The 23868-nt window shown below is 34.6% G+C and overlaps 1 protein-coding gene across 1 annotated transcript in view; it reads right to left on the bottom strand.

Moving 5' to 3' along the window:
• Positions 1–23868, bottom strand: part of RELN (reelin) — a 481015-nt gene that overhangs the window by 159572 nt on the left and 297575 nt on the right. The window contains 2 exon segments of the mRNA XM_038562771.1: positions 635–747; positions 8270–8421. Coding sequence (XP_038418699.1) covers positions 635–747; positions 8270–8421 — 265 coding nt within the window.

Below are 23868 nucleotides of genomic sequence, written 5' to 3'. Positions count from 1 at the left end.
TGAGCTCTTTACAGTACTGAGATGGACATCAATGTGGAGAAAAGCCAAACTAATCATGAATGTGTGAGTGTAGTCTCGGCACAAAGAAATCTGCTACTAGAAAAAATAATTCTACACCTAATGACAAGCATCACACATAATTTTTTACAATGTTAGTGAATAATCAGAGCCAGTACATGTTCTAAATTCAAAGGGCAAAGGAAAATGGCTATAATTAGAAAAAAGAGGCAAAAGTAGCAATAATCTATACTTCTACAACCTTTTCTGCTTATCGAATCCTAGAATGCTGGATAAATACTCATTATGCTTGATAACAAGTCTATGAGGCTCCATAATTAGAGCCACATTTAGGGCTTTCTTGGGAACAAGAATAATTGTCAGAGTACTAGGCTCCATCTTATCATCTCCAATGGGCTGTAATTTCTTTTTCCTCATAAAATCTTTTTCATTTGTATCAGGAAAAAAATCTGAATATTAAAATGTCCATGTCATTTTTAGAGAAATCTGGCAACCTCCTGGGATTCTAAAAGAGAGTGTTCTCCTCTACACCTAGCATGGTCTTCATGGTTTTGACCTTGGCTTGTCAAGGGAGATCTGGGGTAGGGCCGTTTAGCACATGGATTGGCATAAATACCTTATATGAGGAATAGGAAAGTGTATCCAGTGTAATGTGCTCTTTTCTTCCTTCAATCTTTGCATACAGGGAGATATCATTTTCATGAGAATCTCCAGGGTCACACATTCCTCCTGTGCAAAACAAAAATTTTCAGTTGTTGCTACCAAACTGCATCTATAAACATGTATGGTATTAACTTGCAGAACTGAAAAATAATTACAGAACCCAGATGTTGTTTAAGAATGACCCTAAATAGAAGTAATCAGACCCAAGGAAACAAATTTTATAATTTATTTAATCTATCTTTATAGACAGTTCAGATAGAACTATCTCATGCTAAAGATCAAAGACTGGATATCTGAAAAGGCCAAAGTAACTATATGCATAGTGAGGTTGCTCAAGTGATAGTCTGCAATGAGCAATGGCTGCATGTCTGTACTTTAACCCACATCAAAAAAGATGTGCTCAAAAAAAAGATGTGCTCTGCTTAAGAAACTGTCACTGTCTTGTATTTGAAATATTAATGGCCAAAATTCAGAACCATTTGATTATGGTTTTTAAAAACTGTGGTGACTCACTGCATCGACTATTTCTGAAGTGGTATTATTTAAGGTGTTGCACATAGTAACCTTACTAATTTTAGCACATATTAGCTATTTGTATCTTAAATGCAGTTCATTTTACATTTTTACTTTTTTTTTTTTTTTACCTCATTTGGTTGTTGGAAAGTACACAGAGTAGTTTATTCCCTATCACTCTACTTTACAGCCAAATGATATGATGGAACATTACACAGGTAATTAAGATCATCCTGATGATGAAACTGAACAACAGGGCAGGGACCTGAAACTGAAGACCATTCAACAAACTGGTGGAAAAGCCTTGAGTCAATAGTATGTCTTTTAGCCCTTGACCCTTCTATGCTTTTTATTACTGCATTTAGCCAATAATCCTTACTATTGCTGGTTTCTATGAACTGTCTGCAAAAACTGGATTTTAAAGGATTGCATGTCTAACTAGAAGCCTCTCCCCACCCACTGCTATCATTCACAACAGCATAAGTCATAATAGCAGGAATGTAGGTATGTACATGGATTTCCTGGCAAATACTCTATCCAAAATTTATAATGCTAACTCTCAATTTTATTACTATCTTTCAAAAAAAAAAAAAGCCCCTCTCCATTTCTTCAAGTAACCACCATTAATGTTAATTTTTATCTATAGGCAGTTTCTGTTGCTAATACTCTATGGTGATAGTAAGATAACCTCAAAAATCTAGAAACAAGGTTACCTTATGAGAATTAATCTAGTAAAATCAACAGATAATAGTTGAGATTCACCATCTGTAGGAAGAAAGAAATAAGGAAAGAAAGGAGGGAAGAAAGAAAGGGAGCAAGAGAAGGAATGTCTAGCACAATCTCAGCCGGGTAATTGAAAAAGTATCAGAAGAAATTACTGATACGCGATATTTTCAGTAAGAAAGCTAGAACTTAATCTGCATAAGAAAGATCATAATAATAGAAGTAACTTGGATGCTGGTATCCATGAGGCATGGAAATACAGCATGTTACATCTGTTAGACATCTATAAGTTGGCATATTATAAATATTTATTGAGTTAACTAATCGGAACTGAGAATAGAGAAGCCAGATGTGGTGATAATGTCACCCTCATCCTAACAGATGTTTATTGTTTAAGGGTAGCAACCAGTAGAGAGAATCTTTATAATTTTGATATCTGATATATATATTTTAAAGATTTTATTTAGGGACACCTGCGGGGCTCAGCAGTTGAGCTTCTGCCTTTGGTGCAGGGTGTGATCTCGGGGTCCCGGGGTCGAGTCCAACACTGGGCTCCCTGCATGGAGCCTGCTTCTCCCTCTGCCTGTGTCTCTGCCTCTCTCTCTGTGTGTGTCTCATGAATAAATCAATAAGATCTTAAAAAAATAAAGATTTTATTTATTTGAGGGAGACAGAGAGAGAAAACGAGAGAGAGAGAGAGGGAAAGAGAAAATGAGGGGGAGACAGGAAGAGGGAGAAGCAGACTCTCTGCTGAACAGGGAGCCCGATGCCAGGGCTCGACTCCAGGACCTCAGGATCATGACCTGAGCCTAAGGCAGATGCTTAACCGACTGAGCTATCCGGGAACACTTGTATTTTTTTTTCTAGGACTTCGTTAGACACTTCTATGTTATGGCAAATATAGCTCGTAAAGTCATTCTAAATGACTGTCTCTGGGGGGAGAAGATCTGCATGAACACTAAACCCCTATCTAAAAACTGTAACTTCCCACAAAACAAAAAACAAGAAACTGTAACTTCCCAAAAATAAAAAAATGAAAACTGTAACTTCCTTATTGAGGACGCATTACAGACTTCCAAAAAAAGAACAAAAGAAAGGTGAAAGGTCATAGGCACTATGGATTTAAGACATAGGAACTGAACTGTCAGTACTTTCTAATTTCATTGATCTCTTCCCTGTAACTCTCTGCTGTTTTTTTTTTTTTTTTTTTTTTTAAACTCTCTGCTCTCTTATGAACAGCTCGTGAACTCCACCTACCTTTCCAAGGAAACGGAAACACACGTGAGAGCTCAACCAGCCCAGAATGACAGAAGAAGAAAGTCCAAAAGGAGCCAAGACTTTAAAATGATGACAGACTTTATCTAAAAGATCCCTCTGGGGGCAATTTATTAGCTCTGTGAAGTTTCAGTGACAGCAGCTCATATAGAAAGAGATGGATTCTTCTTCAGTTTCATTCCTTTTGATGTATTGGGGGAAGGTATGACTCCAGGGGCATTTTGTACAGCAATTAAAGTATAGAAGATTTCAATAAAAACTGGATGGACAGTTTTCAAATATTTTAAATCCTGCTTTAATAGCTCTTAAGATACTTATTTATATTAGGAAAGTGATTTTGTTTTTTACAGGGCATCAGGCTTGAAGGGAAAATAAGCCATGACCTCAAAAAATTTGTGATTTAGCAAGGAAAACAAGATTAATTTACATGAAAGAATGTTAATAGCAGGAAGCTGTGTTGCACAGCCATAATTGCAGTCGAAATTCAGAATGAGAGATACGAGTGTGGCTGAAAGAGCTGGGAAAATGGGAGACGTTCAATGAATACATTGAAGGAAGAATAAATGAATGAGTGATGTACATTACGTTATTTTTGTCTTGTTCACTGCATTCTGGCTCTAAGAACAATGTTGGATACCAGTCCTCAATAAATTTGTGTTGAATGAATATATGAATGAAGGAAACAGACCTGAACCAACTTTGAAATTTGAGCAAATTTTCCAGAAATAGTCCCAGGTGATGGATCTTAACCGAGCAACGAAACAAGGAAGAACATACAGGCAGGGCCAGAGAGGAAGGGAGTGCGGTCTTGTGTAGATGAACAACCAGACACCAATTTTCCAGAGATGCCAGCATGAGCTGTCTACCGTATCACGGATCTCTTCCCAAATTGCTTTCCCCTCCATCAGCCACGAAAGTTTTAAAGTCTTTCTATAGGTCCAGTCTTACCCTACCCTATCTTTCCCTACTGTCCTGTCCTATTTCATTCTCTCCTATCCTAAAAACCACCTTTGCTCTGCTTTCTCCTCAGGATCCAGATCCCATTTCTTTTCTTCTGTTACTGATGAACTTTTTTGAAGGCGAGGTCTCTTTTCAGCGATGCATCTCTTTACTTTCTGCTTTGGCTTCCCATGCACTACACCATGGGGAATACTTGCTCAGAAGTCCCTGGGGGGCTCTCGGCCCCTGTCCTAGTTGGCCTCTCTGTGGGCTTCTCTGTAATCCTGATCCTCACCCCTTCCCTTCCTTCTCCAGTGTAGAATACCTTCCTTCTACATGCCTTTATGTCCTTTCTCAGGATCCTCTGTCTACCTCTATGCCTTCCACCTTTACTGAGATGAGGGTTCCCTCTAAGAATTTTTCCTGTCCTTTGTTTACCTGGCCTTCTGCTTGGGAGAACATAACTCCAGTGGCTCCAATTGCCACCTGTGTGCTGATGACTTTCAAATCTGGTTCAGATCCTGAGAGAAAGGTCAACCTTCGTATGGCTTTCCAGAAGCCTCAACCTCAACATACATAATGCCAAAATCTTCTACTCCATATCTGCTCTTTATTTGCTTATTTTTGGACATTTCCTGTTTCAGGAAATAGGAAGAAATCAAAGAAATCTCTGTCCTTTCCAATTGGCCTCACAATCCCCATCGTCTTCTGAGTGTGAACCTCAGCTGGTTCCTTCTCTTCTGCTGTTTATTCCCTGTCCTTTCCTTCATATTATTACCATTGTCACTGCCTTATTCCTTTGTTGCTTGGACTGGTGCAATAGCTTTCTAACTTACAGTTGCCAGATGAAATACAATGTACAAACAATATTTATGTGAAAAAATTATTTATCTGAAATTCAGATTTAAATAGGTAAAGGAGATTAAGAGGCACAAATTTTCAGTTCTAAAATAAATAAGTTACAAGGATGAAAGGTACATAGGGAATGTAGTCAATAATACTGGAATAACTGTATGGTGACAGATGGTAACTAGATTCATCACAGAAGTCATATTATAATGTTTGAAACTACTGAATCACTATGAGGTACACCTGGAACTAACAGGATATTGTATGTCAATTATGCTTCAATTAAAAAGACTTCTTTAAAGATGATTTGTTTTAGAGAAAGACGGTGTGTATGTGCACGAGGGAGGGGGCAGCAGGAGAGGGAGAGAGAATCTCAAGCAGATTCCATGCCAAGTGGGGAGCTTGATGCGGGGCCTCGATTTCACTACCCTGCAGTCACAACCTGAGCCAAAACCAAGAATTGGATGGTTAACTGACTGTGCCACTCGGGCACCCAACTTTTTAAAAAAAATTTAAAAGCTGTTTTGTTTTTTTTTCCTTGAAGTCTGGCAACCCTACCCTAACTGGTCTTCTGTCCTCTAATCTCTGAATGTTTCAATCTTTCCTTCAGATTCAAGCCAGAGTTATCTTTCTAAAACATAGATGAGAATATGTCACAGAACTGACAGGAATCATCTGGAGGCTCCATGCTGACTAGAGAAAGAACCCGAACTCCTTAGTTGATATTAAAGAGGATCACCATTCTGGTTCCAGTTCTCTTTTCTTGCTCCACCTTCTATCTTTCCATTCAGTTGTGTTGGGAAAATAACCCGCCTCAAATATATCATGCGAATTTATGCTTGTGCTTTTTCTCAAAATGCTGGCTTAGCTTCACATTCTCTTCTCCCTTCAAACCCTTACAAATTTGTTTTTAATATTCATAATTCTTCATGTTTTGAGATGGCACTCAAAATCAACTATCCCATTTGTATATTGGCAGAAATATAGGGATAGGTTTTTACATTACAGTCTCTGTTCTGACTTTTGTATAAAATAAGATGTCCCTTATTTCCCCATTCCTTGAGAGAACTACCATCTATTCATCTTTCTTAGTACCTTCCTTCCTCTATTCCTTAGAGGTTAGTTATTTTTTTGTTTTTAAAATTTTTTATTCAAGTATAATGAACACAGTGTTATATCAGTTTCAGTTTATAAATCCCTTCAGATTTAAATTATGGCCATCCTTCAAGGACCAGTTCAAATGCTGTCTCCCTCATGGAGTGTTGCCCTGATCCCAACACTGCAGTGACCCAGAGTCCTTGGCGCTTCCATAGGATCTTTGTTTCATTATAGCCCATTACATTCTCTCTTTAAAAATTTTTATTTCAGTTTCAGTACAGTTAACATATAGTGTTATATTAGTTTCAGGTGTACAATATAGTGAGTGATTCAACAACTCTGAGCATTACTCAGTGCTCATTAAGTGTACTCTTAATCCCCTTCACCTATTTTCACCTATCCCCCCACCCTCTTCTCCTCTGGTAACCATCACTTTGTTCTCTATCGTTAAGAGTCTGTCTCTTGGTTTGTCTTTCTCTTTTTCCTTTGCTTGTTTGTGTTCTAAATTCCATTTATAAGTAAAATTATATGGTATTTGTCTTTCTGCGACTGACTTTTTTTAGATGTCACTTGTGGGCAAGAATTCTAAGTAGTTTTTATATATATAGAAAAGATATATTGAGTCTTACCTATTTGCATTAGGCACTGTTTTAAAGGGTTTGCATGTATTCAATCATTGATCAGCAATTCTGAGATTTAGGTACCATTACTATCCCTGACTGTATTCTCCATGTAACCTAACTCAGTGCTCTACATTCAATCAGAATTAATTAATTTTTAAAATTAAATGGAGATGCTTTTATTTGGGATAATGTACTTTCAGCTCATTCAAATGAGTTTTCTCATAGTCAATTATTATTTTAACTGATTAAGAATCTGCTTTGTTTCAGAAAGAGTTAAAGATGACTAAATTTCTTCTACAAAGGTGCTTATATAAACATGACAATGTCTTACAAAGGCACTGAAAGGGTTGGTTTAGTATAATTCACTATGAAAAAAATCAAGAATTCAAATATATTATGTGAAAAATGGTAAAAAGGGAAAACGCTTAAAATTAGAAATACTGACAAGCTGAATGTCTATTACAACTTTTTTGAGGGGAGGGTGAAGGTTTCCCAGGAATCTTTCTTAATAAAATGAGGACCAGTTTGAATTTTAATTATGTAAAGGAAATGAACTCTGGGTCTCTAAGTGTACAAATCATTTCAGAGTCAAGGTGGGGATATCCTTAATGTCGGAGGACCACATAATTATGTTTTATATACACAGCTTCCCTGTTATCAAACAGATCATCATTTAAAATAAGGTAGCATCAAGCAGACAATGTTTTGGAGTTTGATAGAATACTAAGTCTATGGTGCCACTCTGACCTTAGGAAGTAAGGAATGTGAGGGAAATAAACAGCCAGTGCTAAAGCCCAGACTCAGGGGGCCTGTGTGTCCTGATGAGCTGACATCTTTGCAAGTAGGTTCAAAGGTGGTTAATGTTTATTTCCCGTTTCGCTTCCAGGTGTTGCCTGTGCTTTTCCAGTCACTCAACAAAAAAGGCATGTGACACCTACTCATATTTCTGAAAGGACATCCGCTGAAATAATACACAACTAAAATGATAAATTTTATCATTTTAATTTCAACCTCCTAATTCTTCCTTGGGTACTTTTCTAAATGTTTACCTACTTATTTGCTCTCCAATAATATGGAGAAAAATTCATTCTATGAACACTTTCTTTGTGTGTTTGCTACATACTAAAAAGTAGAAAGTATTATTAAAGTTATTTATAAACCGTTTTTTTAATCTTTGCACAAAGAAACAGTTATGCAATGCTGATATATCCATGAAAACAAATGACTTACCTTGATGATTGTTTTTGAGGGAAGCCAGGGAGTTTGGACAAAAGAATTACTTTGTTCTCAGCCTGTCTTCCACTGTCTTTTCAGCTATGACCACTGAGGGAAAGGTGGGATGAAGGTATATGGCATTTATCAAGGCATGTCAGTACTAGCTCTCTTAAAGGACGGTTCCAGTAGGGCTGGTCTGAAGCAGGTGTGAGCGCTCTGACTCATCCAATAGAACTCATATTTGATGAATTTCATTTTATGTGGATAGACAACAAAGAATCTTACTTCTACAGGGGTAGAGGCTGGCCTAGGTTCTGCCTTAGGTCAACAAAATTCATTCAAAATGTACCTACCCATGACAAAGTAAAATCTCAAGTTCCCATAACCGGTGGTATCCATATAAGGGGTGCATAATTTCCTCTCTCCATCTTTGAGGAAGACTGCTGATAAACCTGATTCTACTGTTCCACATTCTGTACCAATTACAGCTCCCAAGATGTCCCACCTTAAAAAAATGAGAATCATGAACAGTTGGAATATTAAGTCAAAGCTTTATAGAGTATAACTTTTATTTTTTTAACTTTTATTTTTAATAAGGAACATTTACTTAGTAATCAGTAATTCTGCAATAAAGATGTGGCACAACAGATTCTAGTAATGAAGAAACTTTTAAACACATTCTATTTGCAATTATGATTTTTCTGTAGAAGGATAAATTTAATCAATACTATTATAGTATGCCTATTACATGATAGCCTTTATTCTCAAAGTACTTACAGTCAAGATGGGGGGTCAAATTTGAACTAAAGAAACAGGGAACTATAAAAGACAGTATCATAAGATCATAAACACTTGTATGGTATATTGCACATTAAAAAATAGTTATAGGATGTAAAGTCATAAGAGTGGCAAGAGCCTAGCAAGTCTTCAAAAAAAAGATGAGATTTAAACTGGATCATGTAAAAATATATACATTTAGATATACAGAGGAGAACAAAAATATCTAATATTTTAAAACTCTTATTTCTCCCTAGTATTTACTTCTGGTTGTGTCTAATCTGGCCATTGCTATTCACACAACTCGCTTGCCCACAAATGGAGAAACTGGGACACACAGAGGTTAAGTGTCTTGCCTAAAGTCAACTGTCTGTTTAGTTCTAAAATTGAGATCTTCTGCTTCTCAGTTTGCTGTTATTTTAGTAGTTTCAGTTCTAAAGAGTGTATCACGTTAGGGAGATTATGTTGAACCATTTCAGTTTATAATAGATTTGGGACCACGATATTTAGAAAATGCCTATTTTTTTTTTGTATTTTAACAGATTATATTAATCACTCAAGAAACTCAAAAATAATTTTTTGAAGCAGCTCTTAATAGTGTTGGACCACTATAAATTAACAAGGAACCTCTCTTGACTCATACAAGAAAATTCTGCACTGGTTCATTGGTCTTTTACTTGCTCCATTTATCCCAATTAAACCACTCAGCCTACTGATCCACAAAGCAAGTTAAGGTTATAAATGATGCATATGATGACTCCTTTTAGGCTTTAGAGTATTTTTAAAGTGAAAAATTGAATTGAAAAAGATGGAGTTGTCAGGGACTAAAAGAACCTTCTATTCAAGTGAAAAATGAAATTAGTCGTCTTTTTCTCATAATTAGTTGTGAATGAATAACTCTTCTAGATGAATCTAAATGAATTATTTTCAAGACATCTACCACAGACAGAACTGTGTGAGATATGGTCAGACTGTGGTTCTTTCTTTCTTTTTTTTAAAATTTTTTTTAAGATTTATTTATTTATTTTTGAGAGAGAGTGAGCACAAGTGGGAGGGGGAGAAGAAAACGGTGAGAGAATCTTAAGGAGACTCTGTACTGAGTGTGGAGCCTGATGTGGGGCTTGATCACATGACCCTGAGATCACAACCTGAGCTGAAACCAAGAGTCAGATGCTTAACTGACTGTGCCACCCAGGTGCCTCTGTATGTTCCAATGTTTAAAGTCCAACATGTTCAATTTTACTCAACTTTACCCTTTATTTCTTCCACTTTTAAGTGTTGTAAGATAACAAAAGTGAAGTTATTTTCTTTAGAAACTCAAATATTTATAATGAAATTGATAGTGAAATGGAAAGTTTAGTCTGCTTTGAAGAGAAAGAAGCAGAAAGAAATCTAAAAAATCAATTTGTAAAAGTGTCAGTGATTCAAATAAATTATCTTGCATTTATTAAAAATTCGGGAGAAGTCTGTTGTAGCACAAGCTCATTCTTTGATGAATTTGTATAGAAACTGGCTCAGGCCTAGCTGGAGACAAAGTATCCTTGAGAGAGAGCAGAGAGAGCCTTTCACTCCTTGGACTTCAGCATCCAGATCTGTAAGGGCATAATATTGTGGGTCTTTTCTAGTTATAAAAATGACATGGTCCCTGATCCTCTCCTAATAATCAATTACATGAAGTGAAATTATAACATAACCAAATATTTGAGGCCAGGAGTGGTATCTGAGGAACTCTTTAGTTTTAGTAGTATCTTTGATGGCATGGCAATTTTCCTGTAAAGGAGTGTGGCTTCTCTATGGTCTAAATTATGTTTTCCTCAGGTAAATGTGGTTGTATGTGAACTGCATTCGAAGGAATGTCTGCCTACAAAGGAAACACCTCTACAGCACAGCAATTTATATTTATGCTTTGATGACTAACTCTAAAAAAAAGAGTCCCTTTATTATTTATTATAAATATAGTGGTATCTATTATTTATAATAGAGTGGGTTGAATTGGGAACACAGAAAAACAAGTTTAATAATCAATAAAATGCCTTAAGGCAACTTTATTCCTTAGACGTAGCAAGGTCACAATTTTTAAAATTTAGATCTTTAAAAGAGAACTTTCTATTTTTATATCAAAAAAGAGGAATATTTTTGTAAGTCAAGATAATTTAAAGCAGTTTTCTTAGCTGGAAAGCTGATGGTCCTCTCTATCAACTATTTTGGAATGCTTTGAGAATAAAATTAATTATGTTGTAATCAGCTCATACTTTGACACTTTTAAGAAAGATACAAGAGAGTAGAAATTAAATCTTCACACAAAAAAGGCGATGGATGTGTTAATTAACTAGATGGAGTTCTTTCACAATGTATATATATATATCGTACCACCAGGATGCACTTTAACTTTCTCAGAATTTTATGTGTCAATGAGACCTCAGGAAAGCTGAAATTAAAAAAGAGTTCTTTCATAAGCTTAAAAATAGAATGAGATCTATTCTTTGAAGGGTAATTTGGTGGTAGCTATCAAAGTGAAAATTACATACCTATATGTATGTATATGCATGCATATATGTCTGATTCTCTAATTTTCCTTTTCTCTTTCAGAAATTTACCTTTCAAAAATACTTTAACAAGTTCACAAATATTTTTATTACAATATTCTTTGTCTATCAATAGGGGTTCAATTAGATAAACTGGTACATCACTTTTTTGAAATAATGATCTATATTTACTGACTAGGAGATACATTCATTATATGTTGTTAGCTTAAAAAAATTAAGTTGTGATACAGTATACAAAATGTGACTGGTGTGTGCGTGTATGTGTTTGTGTGTATGTGTGTCTGTAGAAAAATTTCTTAATGAATATATGTTTACAATTTAACTCTGAGAAATGGGATTAGCATGGGATGACTTTTGATTTTTCCTTTATATATCTGCTTTGCAGTAAGAATGTAATTTTCAGCAAAAAAGAAGGGCATTCAATTTATAGGTATTATAATTCAGAATGAAAACTTAACTGATCTCATTATAGGCTGATGAAAATACCAAGAATATGAACACAGGCAATAGAAGTCATATTTTAATCAGATATTCTTTGCCTACAAATATTGGCATAAAATGCTCTAAAGGTAATGAAGCATTTCACATTATCCATGAAAATTTGTTTTATTATATTTTCCAGAATATATTAAATCACCTAAAGTTGGCTACTTGAGGTTTGAGCTAAGATATAGAATAAAGCCTGGGTATGAGCTCCCACATTTACCAAATTCATAAGGTTTTTTAATCTCTATGAATTCTCTGAGGTTAAATAAGTTCATTCTATCCATAAGGTCTCTATTTGGGATAAATTCTCTGTTATTTAATAAGGGATGTGCTATAGGTAAAGACCCTTCTACATTCATTTATATTCATGAGGTTTATCTTGAGTATGAGCCCTGAGAGGTCTAGCAAGGTGTGCATTTCAACTGAAGGCTTCTCTACCTTCATTTAGAGGTTTTTCCTCTAGCATGACAGCTTAGGTGAAGGTAAAGGATGAGCTCTATTTGAAAGCTTCCCTGCATGCATTGCATTTCAAAAATTCTTTTTTTTCAATTGGTTCCCCTGTATTTCACTCAAATTCAATTTTTGTTTTAGGTTTTTATTGCATGCATTATGTTGATTTACACTCTTGTCAGAATAACATTAATAAAGAATATTGTCTTCAGAATGGGAGAAAGCGCTCAGCTTTCTCACCAATAAGACAGAAATATGACCTAGGCTGGAGGATGGTTAGAGAAAATAATGTATTGCCTGGGACATGACAGCACCCCCTACACCCCCTGTCAAACGTAGTGCTATCTTTGCTTTAAAGCAAGTTAAAGAGGTGATTCAAATGGGCTTCTAAATTATAATGAGGATTTTTATTATTTTCATGCCAGAATTAGCAAAGCAACAATACTGGACAAAGTTGCAGTACCATGTGCAAGTGCTACTACTTAATCTTTAGGCAAGGGGATAGTGAGCTGAAAGAAAAATTGCACTTTACCTACTGTGGGTTTTTAGTACTATTTATGATTTTTGCTTATGACCTTCTAGGCCCCTCATTTATTATTTATGTTACCTAAATGATCCAAGTGGGTTTTGCTTTAATAAAAATGAACATGTTTATAAAAGAAAAAAGATGCACTTAATACAATATTAACTCAGTTAGACTGCCAACCTGTCTTCAGACCCCTTACCTTGCAATATAAGCTTAAATAAAATCCTTCTTTAGCTTTATAAGCATTTTTGTGGAATGTATTCTAAGGCAGAAGAACATAATTTTTGGTAGGACAGAGGGAAAAATTTGTAGAAAATACAAGAAGATGCTCAAACTGTTTTGCAGAATTCTAAATAATTTTAAAGTCCATTTTTAATAAAAGCACCAATTTGTTTTGAAGAGGCTATCATGAAGATTATTCTTGTTGGTTTATAAGCAGTTTCGATTTTCAATGGTTATGTGTAAGATTCTTTGCTACTATTTCCCTGGAACAAGGAAGCCAATATAAAATTGTTTTATTGAGTTTATATTGCCTTTTACTTGTTCCTCTCCCCTCCTCTGGATAACATTCAATTTTAAGAAAGACACATGGAGTCAGTTGTAGGTGTGATCCAGTTAGCAAGCAATGCCATTAAAACGTATAACTAATGCTTATGAATTTTGGCTTCTCTACAGTAAACCATCTACCAGAGATGAAGCCATGGCTGAGCTTGAAAAACCATGTCTCACTCAATTTTTTTTTATAATCTTAAATGAGCTGTTTTTTTAATATATATTTATTGAAAGAGCTTCTTCAGAGCAAATTCATATAGCAGTTATCTTAGTAGGATATGAGTGGTAGCAGAAGAGGATTGTTAGCAATGGAAGTTGGAGGGAATTAGAAATAGATTAGTAGTTCAGAGACTAGGATCTCTCTATGATCACTGAAAAAGTCAGCAAAGGCAATTAATTATAGGAAAGCAAATTTGACCTCAGGATGAGTCCTGTTTGCCCTCTAAGCATTTTTATATCTTGCTGGTGTACTGAAATTCTGGGTATCCAACATATGCAGTATTTGCCACTACTTGCTTTTAATTTTTAATTAGAGGAAGACTCTTCACAAAAATGACATCTGTGGCCTGGAAGAGGATATCCACATAGAGATGTACAGTCGGAAATATTTTTTGAAACTTAAAAACATTTTTTATTTGTTTTCTATTATGATACCAGTGTTCTCATAATTGAAAAAAGTAGAAAATAAAAAAGTTGGAAAAAAGTACTCATAACCACACTATCCCACAGACAAGCACAATTAGTATTTTAGAATACTTATTTCTAATATTTTTGTATGTGTATTTCCAAATAGTTGTGGTAATATTGTAGGTGGTTTATACTCTGCCTTTTTTCACTTCCATTAGTAATGTACATATTTTCCAGGCTATTATTACCTCTTTATAAATCAGCTACACAATATTTGGTTATGTATATACCAAACTGTATTTAGTCATTTTCTTATTTTTGAGTTTCAAAATACAATAATAAATAGTTATACTATTTAGCATATTTTATGGGCCTGAGGAATTAAATTGTCAATTCCCTAATGCCCCTGGATGTGTTCTAGAGTACAGGTAACTCCAAGCTACGCTTTTCGAAGTGTCAGAGTTCTGCTATTACTTCACAGAAATTCCTAGATAATCAGGACAGACTTGTGGCCAATATTAATTAAGTGAACCACTGAGGAAGAGTTACTGCAACCTCCTCTGATACCTTCCACAGAGAAATCCTATCACCAGCTAATGTGCCAAGCTGTCAGAAATTAAATTACTTTGGAAGGATTCAGATTTCATTCTCTTTTTTCTCTGTGACCTCAGTGAAGATCCTATCTTGGAAGGGAAGCCAGTTGCTGTTTTCTGGATGCTCGCATGGACAGCTGGTTTAGAGGGGCACTAGTAACCAACTCAAGAATGGCAGAACTAAAGCAAAGATGCTGTGTAAATGTGCTGTACATCAAGTGTTTAAAATTTAATTTCTATGAAAGAGTCCAGAACAACATAGCGCTTACTTTTTTGTTACTTAAAATTTTACTGTTTATATTTTAAAGTAGAAAAACAACTTGCTTAAAGAGAAAACCCAGGCCCAAAACAAACCAGAATGAGAAAGATGTAAAATACGTTTTTTAACAGCTTGCAACAAGATTACTCAGATCCATTTTAGCACTTCCATGGTTTTAAAATATATCCAATTATCACTTTAACTAATATGGTCTTTTTTCTTAATGACACTTCATTGGTTTATTTTGAGAATCCAATTTAGGTTTCATTGGCCGATTCAACTTTGTGTTTTCTTCTATACCTCATTAATTAATTTGAGTAGAATTTTCCTTTGAGCACCACTTTCTTCATATCTCAATACCAATAGTAATTATAGTTGGAATAACAACTAATTCTTACTTTTTTTGATTGCTTATTATGTGCGATGCATTGTGGCCAGTACTCCACATATACTGTTGCATAAAATATCTCCCTTTTAGCCCTTTTAGTGCTTAAATCTGAATTTTATTTGATTTGATTCAAACTATATGATATTAATAGGCCTCCTTCTTTTGTTGTGCTTGCCTGGTATATTTGTTTCTCTTCTTTGATTTTTTTTTCAATTTCTTGTGTTATTGTAAATATATAGCTTACTTTTAAAAACTTACTTTGAAAATCTCATTTAATAAATGAATATGATTCAGTAAAATTTATTGGGTTACTGATATATTTAGATGGATACCTGACAAACTGTTTTCTGTTTTCTATCTATACTGTTTTTTACTGCTTACTTTTGTTACTTTTCTGGCATATATGAGACTGAGTCATCTGGGTCCATGTTACCCTGATGCCTCAGAAGTTACATAGCCTAATCTGGCTAATCTGATTTTTCAACACACATATTTACACTTACAGTTTTCTATTAACATTATTATTATTATTATTAACATTAAGAGTTATCCCAAATCTATGTCCTCACACCAAGCAAGCTAGGAATTTTGGCAGTATTTTACTTCCTTACTCTTCTTTTCTTCTTGTCACTTTCCCTCTGTACCTCTCATGTTGAGGTCATTTAAGCTTTAATTTCAAATCTTTATTAAAACTTTTTAATAATCAACACCTATTTGGACTGAACTACAGGCTTTACTTTTTTTCTTTGATCACTACTCTTTCTTGAATCTATCATATTTCTCCTGGAATATGTTCTCCAGGAATATACCTTCTAGTAATTCTTTCAGAGAGGGTTTGGGATGTAATAAACTTTTTGAGTTTGAATCCTGTGTGTCTAAAAGGGTATTTTTCCTCCCAATTGAAGTATAATTGATATACAATATCCTATTAGTTTCAGGTGTAGATCATGTATACAATGGAATATTACTCAGCCATTAGAAATGACAAATACCCACCATTTGCTTCACAGTGATTTAATATTTTTATATATTATGAAAAGATCCTCATGATAAACATGTCTCCATAGTTATTATATTATTGACTATATTCTCTATGCTGTACATTACATCCAAAGGTAGAGAGAAAAGTAACAATGAAATACCATGTATGTAATATCCAATTTCAATAATTATCGAGTTGTTTGGGTTCTTTTGATATTGCATTGTGTAAGTTCTTTACATATTTTGGATATTAACCTCTTATTGGATAATGTAATTTGCAAGTATCTTCAACCATTCAATAGGTGGTCTTTTTGCTTTGTGGATGGCTTCTTTCATAGCACAAGAACTTTTAGTTACATGTAACTGTTTATTTTAGCTTTTATTGCCCTTGCTGGAGACAGGTCTAAAAAAAAAAAAAAAAAAAAAAAACCACTGCTAAGAGCTAAGACCACTATCAGAGAGCTTAGTGCCTATGTTTTCTTTTAGGAATTTTATGATTGCAAACTTACATTCAAGCATTTAATCCATTTTGATTTTATTTTTATATATGGTATTAGAAAGTGGCCCAGGTTCATTCTTTAGCATGTAGCTATCCAGTTTTCTCAACATCATCTATTGAAGAGATAGTCCTTTCTGCATTGTATATAGATTCTTGCCTCCTTTGTCATAGATTAATTGACCATATAATTGTGGGTTTATTTCTAGGGTCTTTATTTTATTCCATTGATCTTTGAGTCTGTTTTTGTGCCAGGGCTATATTGTTCTTATCACTATCACTTATAGCATAGTTTGAAACTAGAGAATGAAAAACCTCCAGCTTTGTTCTTCTTTCTCAAGATTGCTTTAGCTATTTGGGGTCTTTTTTTAAATAACAATTTTAGGACTCTTTGTTCTAGTTCTGTGAAAAATGCCATAGATATTCTGATGGGCATTGCACTGAATGCATAGATTACTTTGGGTAGCATGGGCACTTCAGGAAGATTTTTCTTTCAATCAATGGTATATCTTTTCATTTATTTGTGTCTTCTTCAATTTCTTTCATAAACGCCAGAGCAAGTCTTATACCTCCTTGGTTATATTTATTCCCAGGTATTTTATCCTTTTTGATGCATTTGTACATGGGCTTGTTTTCTTAATTTCTTTTTATGATAGCTTGTTATTAGTGTATAGAAATGCAACAGATTTCTGTATGTCGATTTCATATCCTGCAACTTAATTAATTAGTTCCAACAGCTTTTTTTTGTGGAGGCTTTAGGTTCTCTCTTTATAAATTATCATGTCCTCTACAAACAATGACAATTTTACATCTTCTTTTCTAATCTGGATTATTTTATTTCTTCTACTTGCCTAATTACTGTAGCTAGGAGATCTAATACTATGTTTCATGAAAGAGGTGAGAGCTGACATACTTGTCTTGTTTCTGATCTTAGAGGAAGCTTTCAGCCTTTCAACCTTCAGTATGATTGTTAGCTATGGATTTGCCATATGCAGCCTTTATAACATTGAAGTATGTTTCCTCAATATCCACTTTGTTAAAAGTTTTTACTATAAATAGATTTTGAATTTTGTCAAATGCTTTTCTGCATCTATTAAGATGAATATATGATTTTTATTCTTGGTTTTGTTAATGTATCATGTTGATTGATTTGTGGATGTTGAACCATCTTTGCACCCCTGTTATTAATTTAACTTGGTCATGGTGTACGATCCTGTTGTCAAATTCAGTTTGCTGATTTTTTGAGGATTTTTGCATCTATGCTCCTTAGGGATACTGGCCTGTTGGTTTGTTTGTTTGTTTGTTTTTTGGTGGTGGCTTTATCTGGTTTTGGTATCAGGGCAATGCTGGCCTCAAAAAATGAGCTTGGATCAATATTTTGGAATAATTTGAGAATGATAGGTACTATTCTTCAAATGTTTGGTAGAATTCAAACTGTGAAGCTGTCTGGTTCTGGCCTTTTATTTGTTGAAAGTTTTATTTAAATTCCATTTCATTACTTGTAATTGGTCTATTTAGATTTTCTATTTGTTTGTGATTCAGTTTTGGAAGACTGTGTTTCTAGGAATTTATCCATTTCTTCTAGATTTTCCAATTTCTTGGCATGTGACTATTCATAGTAGTTGCTTATTATCCTTTGTATTTCTGTAATGTCAGTTGTAATTTTTCCTCTTTCATTTCTGATTTTATTTATTTGGATCCTCTCTTGATAAAAGATCTTGAGTCTGGCTAGAGTTTTATTGATTTTGTTTATCTTTTAAAAGAACCAGCTTTTAGTTTCATTCATCTTTTCTATGTTTTTTTTTAATCTCTATTTCATTTATTTCTACTCTGATCTTTATTATTTTCTTCCTTCTATTAACGTGGGGTTTGTTCTTCTTTTTCTAGTTAAGTATAAAGTTAGATTACTTATTTGGAATTCTTCTTGTTTCTTGAGGTAAGCTGCATCACCATGAACTTCCTTCTTAGTGCAGCTTTTGCTGTGTCACAAAGATTTTGAAAAGTTGTATTTTAATTTTCATTTGTTTCAAAGTATTTTTTTAATTTTTTCTTTGATTCCTTCATTGAACTATTGGTTGTTTAGTAAATGTGTAGTCTCCATGTGTTTGTGTTTTTTGTTTTTTTGTTTTTTTTTAGTTTTGTTCTTGTAGTTGATTTCAAGTTTTATGCTGTTATGGTTAGAATAGATGCTTGATATGATTTCAGTCTTCCTGAATTTACTGAGACTTGTTTTGTGACCTAACATATGAGCCGTCCTGGTAAATGTCCCATGTACATCTGAAAAGAGTGTCTGTTCTGCAGTTTTTGGATAAAATGTTCTCCCCATATATATTCAGTCCACCTGGCCTAATGAGTTGTTTCAGGTAAATGTTTCCTTATTGATTTTCTGTCTAAATGACCTATCTACCGAGGTAAGTGGGGTATTAAAGTCTTATACTATTATTCTATTGCTGTCAATCACTCCTTTTATGTCTGTTAATATTTGCTTTATATATTTAGGTGCTGCCATGTTGGGTACAAAAATATTTATGAATGTTATATCCTCTCCTGGATCGACCCTATTGTCATATAAAGTCCTTCTTTGACTTTTGTTACAGTCTGTTTTAAAGTCTATTCTATCTGAAATGAGTACTGCTACTTCTACTTTCTTTTCATTTCCATTTGCATGGAATATCTTTTTCCATCCCTTCACATTCAGTCTGGGTGTGTCTCTATATCTGAAATGACTCTCTTATAGATAGAATATAAAAAAGGATTAAAAAAAATCCACTTAGCTAGGGGATCTCTGGATGGCTCTGTAGTTTAGTGGCTGCCTTTGGCCCAGGATGTGGTCCTGGAGTCCCGGGATCGAGTCCCACATCAGGCTCCCTGCATGCAGCCTGCCTCTCTCTCTGCCTATGTCTCTGCCTCTCTCTCTCTCTGTGTCTCTCATGAATAAATAAATAAAATCTTTAAAAAAATCCACTTAGTCAATGTATGTCTTTTGATCGGAGTATTTAGTCCGTTTACATTTAAAGTAATTATTTATAAGTATGTACTTATTGTCATTTTGTTGTTATTTTTCTGGTTGTTGTTGTTTTTCTTTGTTCCTTTCTTTTCCTGTTGGTCTCTTCCTTTGTAGTTTCATGGTTTTCTTTAGAGTTATGTTGGGGTTCCACTCTCCTTATTTTTTGTGTTTCTATTGTAGGTTTTTGGTTATGTACAAAAAACACGGTTACCATGAGGTTCATATATATATGTATAGGAGTAAAAAAGTTAGCTTTTTCCTAATATTTGTATGATAATTGACTGGAGAAGAATTTTACGTTCCAAATAATTTTTTTCAGAACTAGATAACTTTTTTCTTTCTTTCTTTTTTTTAAACAAACTTATGCTTAGTGCTACCAAGAAAAGTACTATGAATCTCACCTAGAAGTTTTTAGGATTTCTTCTTTTATCAATGTTCTGAAGTTTCTTTCTGATGCTCTAGGACTGGATATGTTCCCATTCACCTTGCTAAACATTTCATTCACAGGAACTATGTCTTTTCTTTCTTCTTTTTTTCAATCTTGGGACCTTTTCTTCAGTAATAACTTTGAATATTTCAATCAAAATATATTCTCTCTGATCTCTCTTTCTGGAATTCCCATTTTTCTAACATCAGAAAAGCCAATTTCCCCCCTATACTTTACATCGTTTTTTCTTATATCCAAGGACCTTAAGTTTTGGATAGACTTCAACACCCAAATTTCTAGCTCATTAATTTGTTCTTCAGTTATGCCTATGCTGGTAATCAGTGGAGAAAAAATCCATTATATTTGTTTCAACAATCTTCTAATTTATTTTTCACATCTCTATTGTTTCCTCACAAAATCTGTTTTAAATTCTCAAATGCAGTATGCACTCTTATCCCTTTGAGGATATTAATTATGCTTCTTATAAAATCTCCATTTGTTTATATTGTTACTTCTGTTTTCTCAGACCTTCATTCTTTGGTTTGATGATGTTTAAATGGAGTTGACTTTTCCTCAGATTTGTTGATTCTAGATCATTTGCTTAAATTTGTATCTATTATTTTTTGTTGTTGTTTTGGTATAAAAATGGCTACTGATGGAGGCAGACGGGCCTTTAGGTGGGACTACCATGAGGGGCATCTCTATTCCTTTTGAGGTTTCCAGTCACCTACATTACCCTACTTCTCTGTTCCAAGTGTCCACATTGATTGCTTGTTCCTGGGAAGAGAAGCCTCTACTTGGAAGGAGGTGTATTAAGGGACACACCTGCTTGGCAATCCCGATAGCAGTACTTCAGAGCCCCATCCTGATTCCCATGCCCAGCATCTGTGTCCTGGAGCAGTGCTGAGACGTCTTTTTTAGTGTCTTATTCAACATGTGTTTGGGGCTATAATTCCCTCCTTCCATCAGATCTCTTTCTCTCTCTCTCTTTTTGTGTACCATCCTTTTAATTCCTAACCCAACTAGGGCAACTTTTTTTTACTTGTTTGTTTCATGGTGTCGTTATAGATATGTTTGCTCATTTTCTGTAATTTCCAAGGATTTGGAGCAAGTGGAGAAGACTGAAGCACACTGACTTGATTCAATATTCTAATATTCATTACATTTGTGGAGTTTTTCTTGAACATGAATATTCTAGTGACGTAAGTAAAGAAAGGTATTTGAATAGCAAAAACATACAATGCTTGCATTTGGAATGAAAGAGCAGTATACGAAATCTATATTATAGCAGGGTGTTTTTCTACCAAGCTCTCTCCCACCTAAAGGCAGTTTCAGCGAGGTGAGATATGGTGGTTGCCAATTAAATGATGTGTTTGTAAGGTTAAGCCAAAGCTTAGAAAGACTCATAAATTATCAGTGTATCCATTAAAGTTTCTCTCTTGCTGAAGTAACAGATGTGTCTTCTTTAGGAAAAAGAGGAAAAAAACCTTTACGATCCCACTTAAAAAATAAACCTATCAACATTGGATTTAGGACAGCTTTGTGATATGAGAGGCAAACAGCTCTCATCATCCTAGTGATGTGAGATCAAATAGTTTGACTCAAATGTGAGAAAACAGGAATATTTGGGAAACTGGATTCCAAAAATTGTGGCTTTCTTTTCTTTCTTTAACATTCATATGAAGTGTTTTGAAATTATTAGAGAGGACTGTATATTCATGTTTTCTCTTTCATAATTCTAATGGAAGAAAAATGCAGTTAACAGAAGTGAAAATATATATATTATATTTTAACATATATATATGTTAACAATTTATTTACATTTTTTTATTTTTTAAAAAGTGACCTCAAAACTAAGAGCTCAATCAATTCAATTGGTTGCTCTTGAGTACAGTGGGGATTTACTATCTACATTTTTTGTCTGTTTCAGCAGGTGAGCCAATAATGATAAATTATCAGTGTGGGTGGTGAAGACTGAGTTGAAGAATGAGACAAATATTTGGTAAATCTGGTTGGTTAAACAAAACACAAAGAATTTCACTACCAAATTCTTAATATGTTTTTCTTTGTTAGATCTTACTGTAGTTTTGTAAAAATATTTCATATTAATTTAGTTTTGTGACAGTCTTTTTTCCCTGAAGCTAGGATTTAAAGTTATCATGACAACATTCTTCCTAAACCAATAAAGCAACACTTGGGAGTGACTAGATGGGATGTGGAGAGGGGAGACAGACACACAGACAGACACACACACACATTCATGGACTAAACTAGGATTTTTATCATAACTGCAAACACAGAAAACACTAGATCCTCTCCTTATCCTTTTATACCTTTATAATATAATGCCAAGAAGGATCACTGGGCAACCAGATGAGGGCAACAATGAGGTAAATCTGGGGGTGTGTGGCCTGATATCCTTTTCCTAGGGGAAAAACTACAAATAAACCTAAGATGTAGTTGCTAGAGTAATTTACTGCTTTTAGAACTTAGATGAATTAATTGTATATCAATTAGAGTGGCACAGGTGCTTTCGTCAAGCACATTATTCTGCGTTATTGGAACAGAGACCTGCTGACAATAGTGTGGCCTGAAAGTATTAGCCTCTTAACTGTGGCCAAAACCCTGATACATCCTCAGTACTGAGAAGTGGCCAAAGAGCATAATTGAAACCACCTGAGTCACTGAGTGAATGGCATTTGTTTTGATGTTCCTCTGTGTCTGTACTGACTTTAGTTCTTTTTTCAAGCATAACTGCTTTTAGTTCCCTCTTTGTTTTGGGAGACAAATGATTTGGTTTAGCCACAAATTCTCTTATATCATTAGTGCTCTGTGAAAAGGAATGTCTGCTCTGTTAATTGGAATAATTTTTTGCAAGCTATGTCTCTGAACTAATTTTCTAAGATATGTTGGATTTCTTCTAATATAAAATCAATTCCTTTTAAAGCTTAATTCATGGTTTTCTATTTGCTTGTACTAAATTTTCACTAATGTTCTTAGCAGATTGCTGGATGGACCATTAATCCATCTAAAAAAGGCTTTTCTTTTGTTCTTTTATAGACAAGCTTTGATGATACAACAAGCTGGAAAAAAAAAAAAGGAAAAGAAAGCATTATGGGACAGGGACCTAGGTGGATATGAAGGCTATAATTAAAAATAAATTTTATCTCACCCCAGAAGAATAAGAGTAGTAACATTAAAGACTTCAGGAGAGAGGTAGATAGGGTTTTATGTGAGTATGATAGTTGTCCTTCTGGAGATTAGACTTGTGTTTCTATCTCTGCTTTAGAGGGATAGGGGCTGGATATCACTGGGAAGCATCTGTGCCCCCAGGGGATATGGGTCTCACTGAAGAGGATGACTTCACTTCCACATGGATGGTATGAGCTTGGAGAGATGAAGAAGTGGAGGTCAATGAATCTCTTGTGCTTCAAGATTTGGGATTCTCTCATAGGCAGTCAAGCTCCATAACCAGGAAAGGGGTTTAAATTGATATATATATATATATATTTTTTTTGAATTGATATTTTGTATCAGGAATCAGAAAGGGAGAACTGATATACTGGTAATGGTTCCTTATCTCCAAAATGTAGGTAAAGAAGCCTTGCTTGCATTGTCAAAATTTTGGACACTATCAAAGCGCATTGATTTGTAAGGGGAATGGAACACTCCCTGTGTAGTATAACAAGGAAAGAAGCCCGACTCTTGGGGAAATCCTAGGGATGGAACAAAGGAACAGGAGTTGCTGGTTCCTCAAGGAGACACTCGAGCCACACTGGGCATGGAACTTCAAGTATGCCAGGACCTTCCAAGGAGAAAAGGTTTAGGGACTGAAGA

This window comes from Canis lupus, chromosome 18 (assembly GCF_011100685.1).
Source record: "Canis lupus familiaris isolate Mischka breed German Shepherd chromosome 18, alternate assembly UU_Cfam_GSD_1.0, whole genome shotgun sequence".
NCBI lineage: Eukaryota > Metazoa > Chordata > Mammalia > Carnivora > Canidae > Canis > Canis lupus.
Note: the sequence above shows the minus strand (reverse complement) of the source record. Positions and strands in the feature narration are given on the sequence as shown.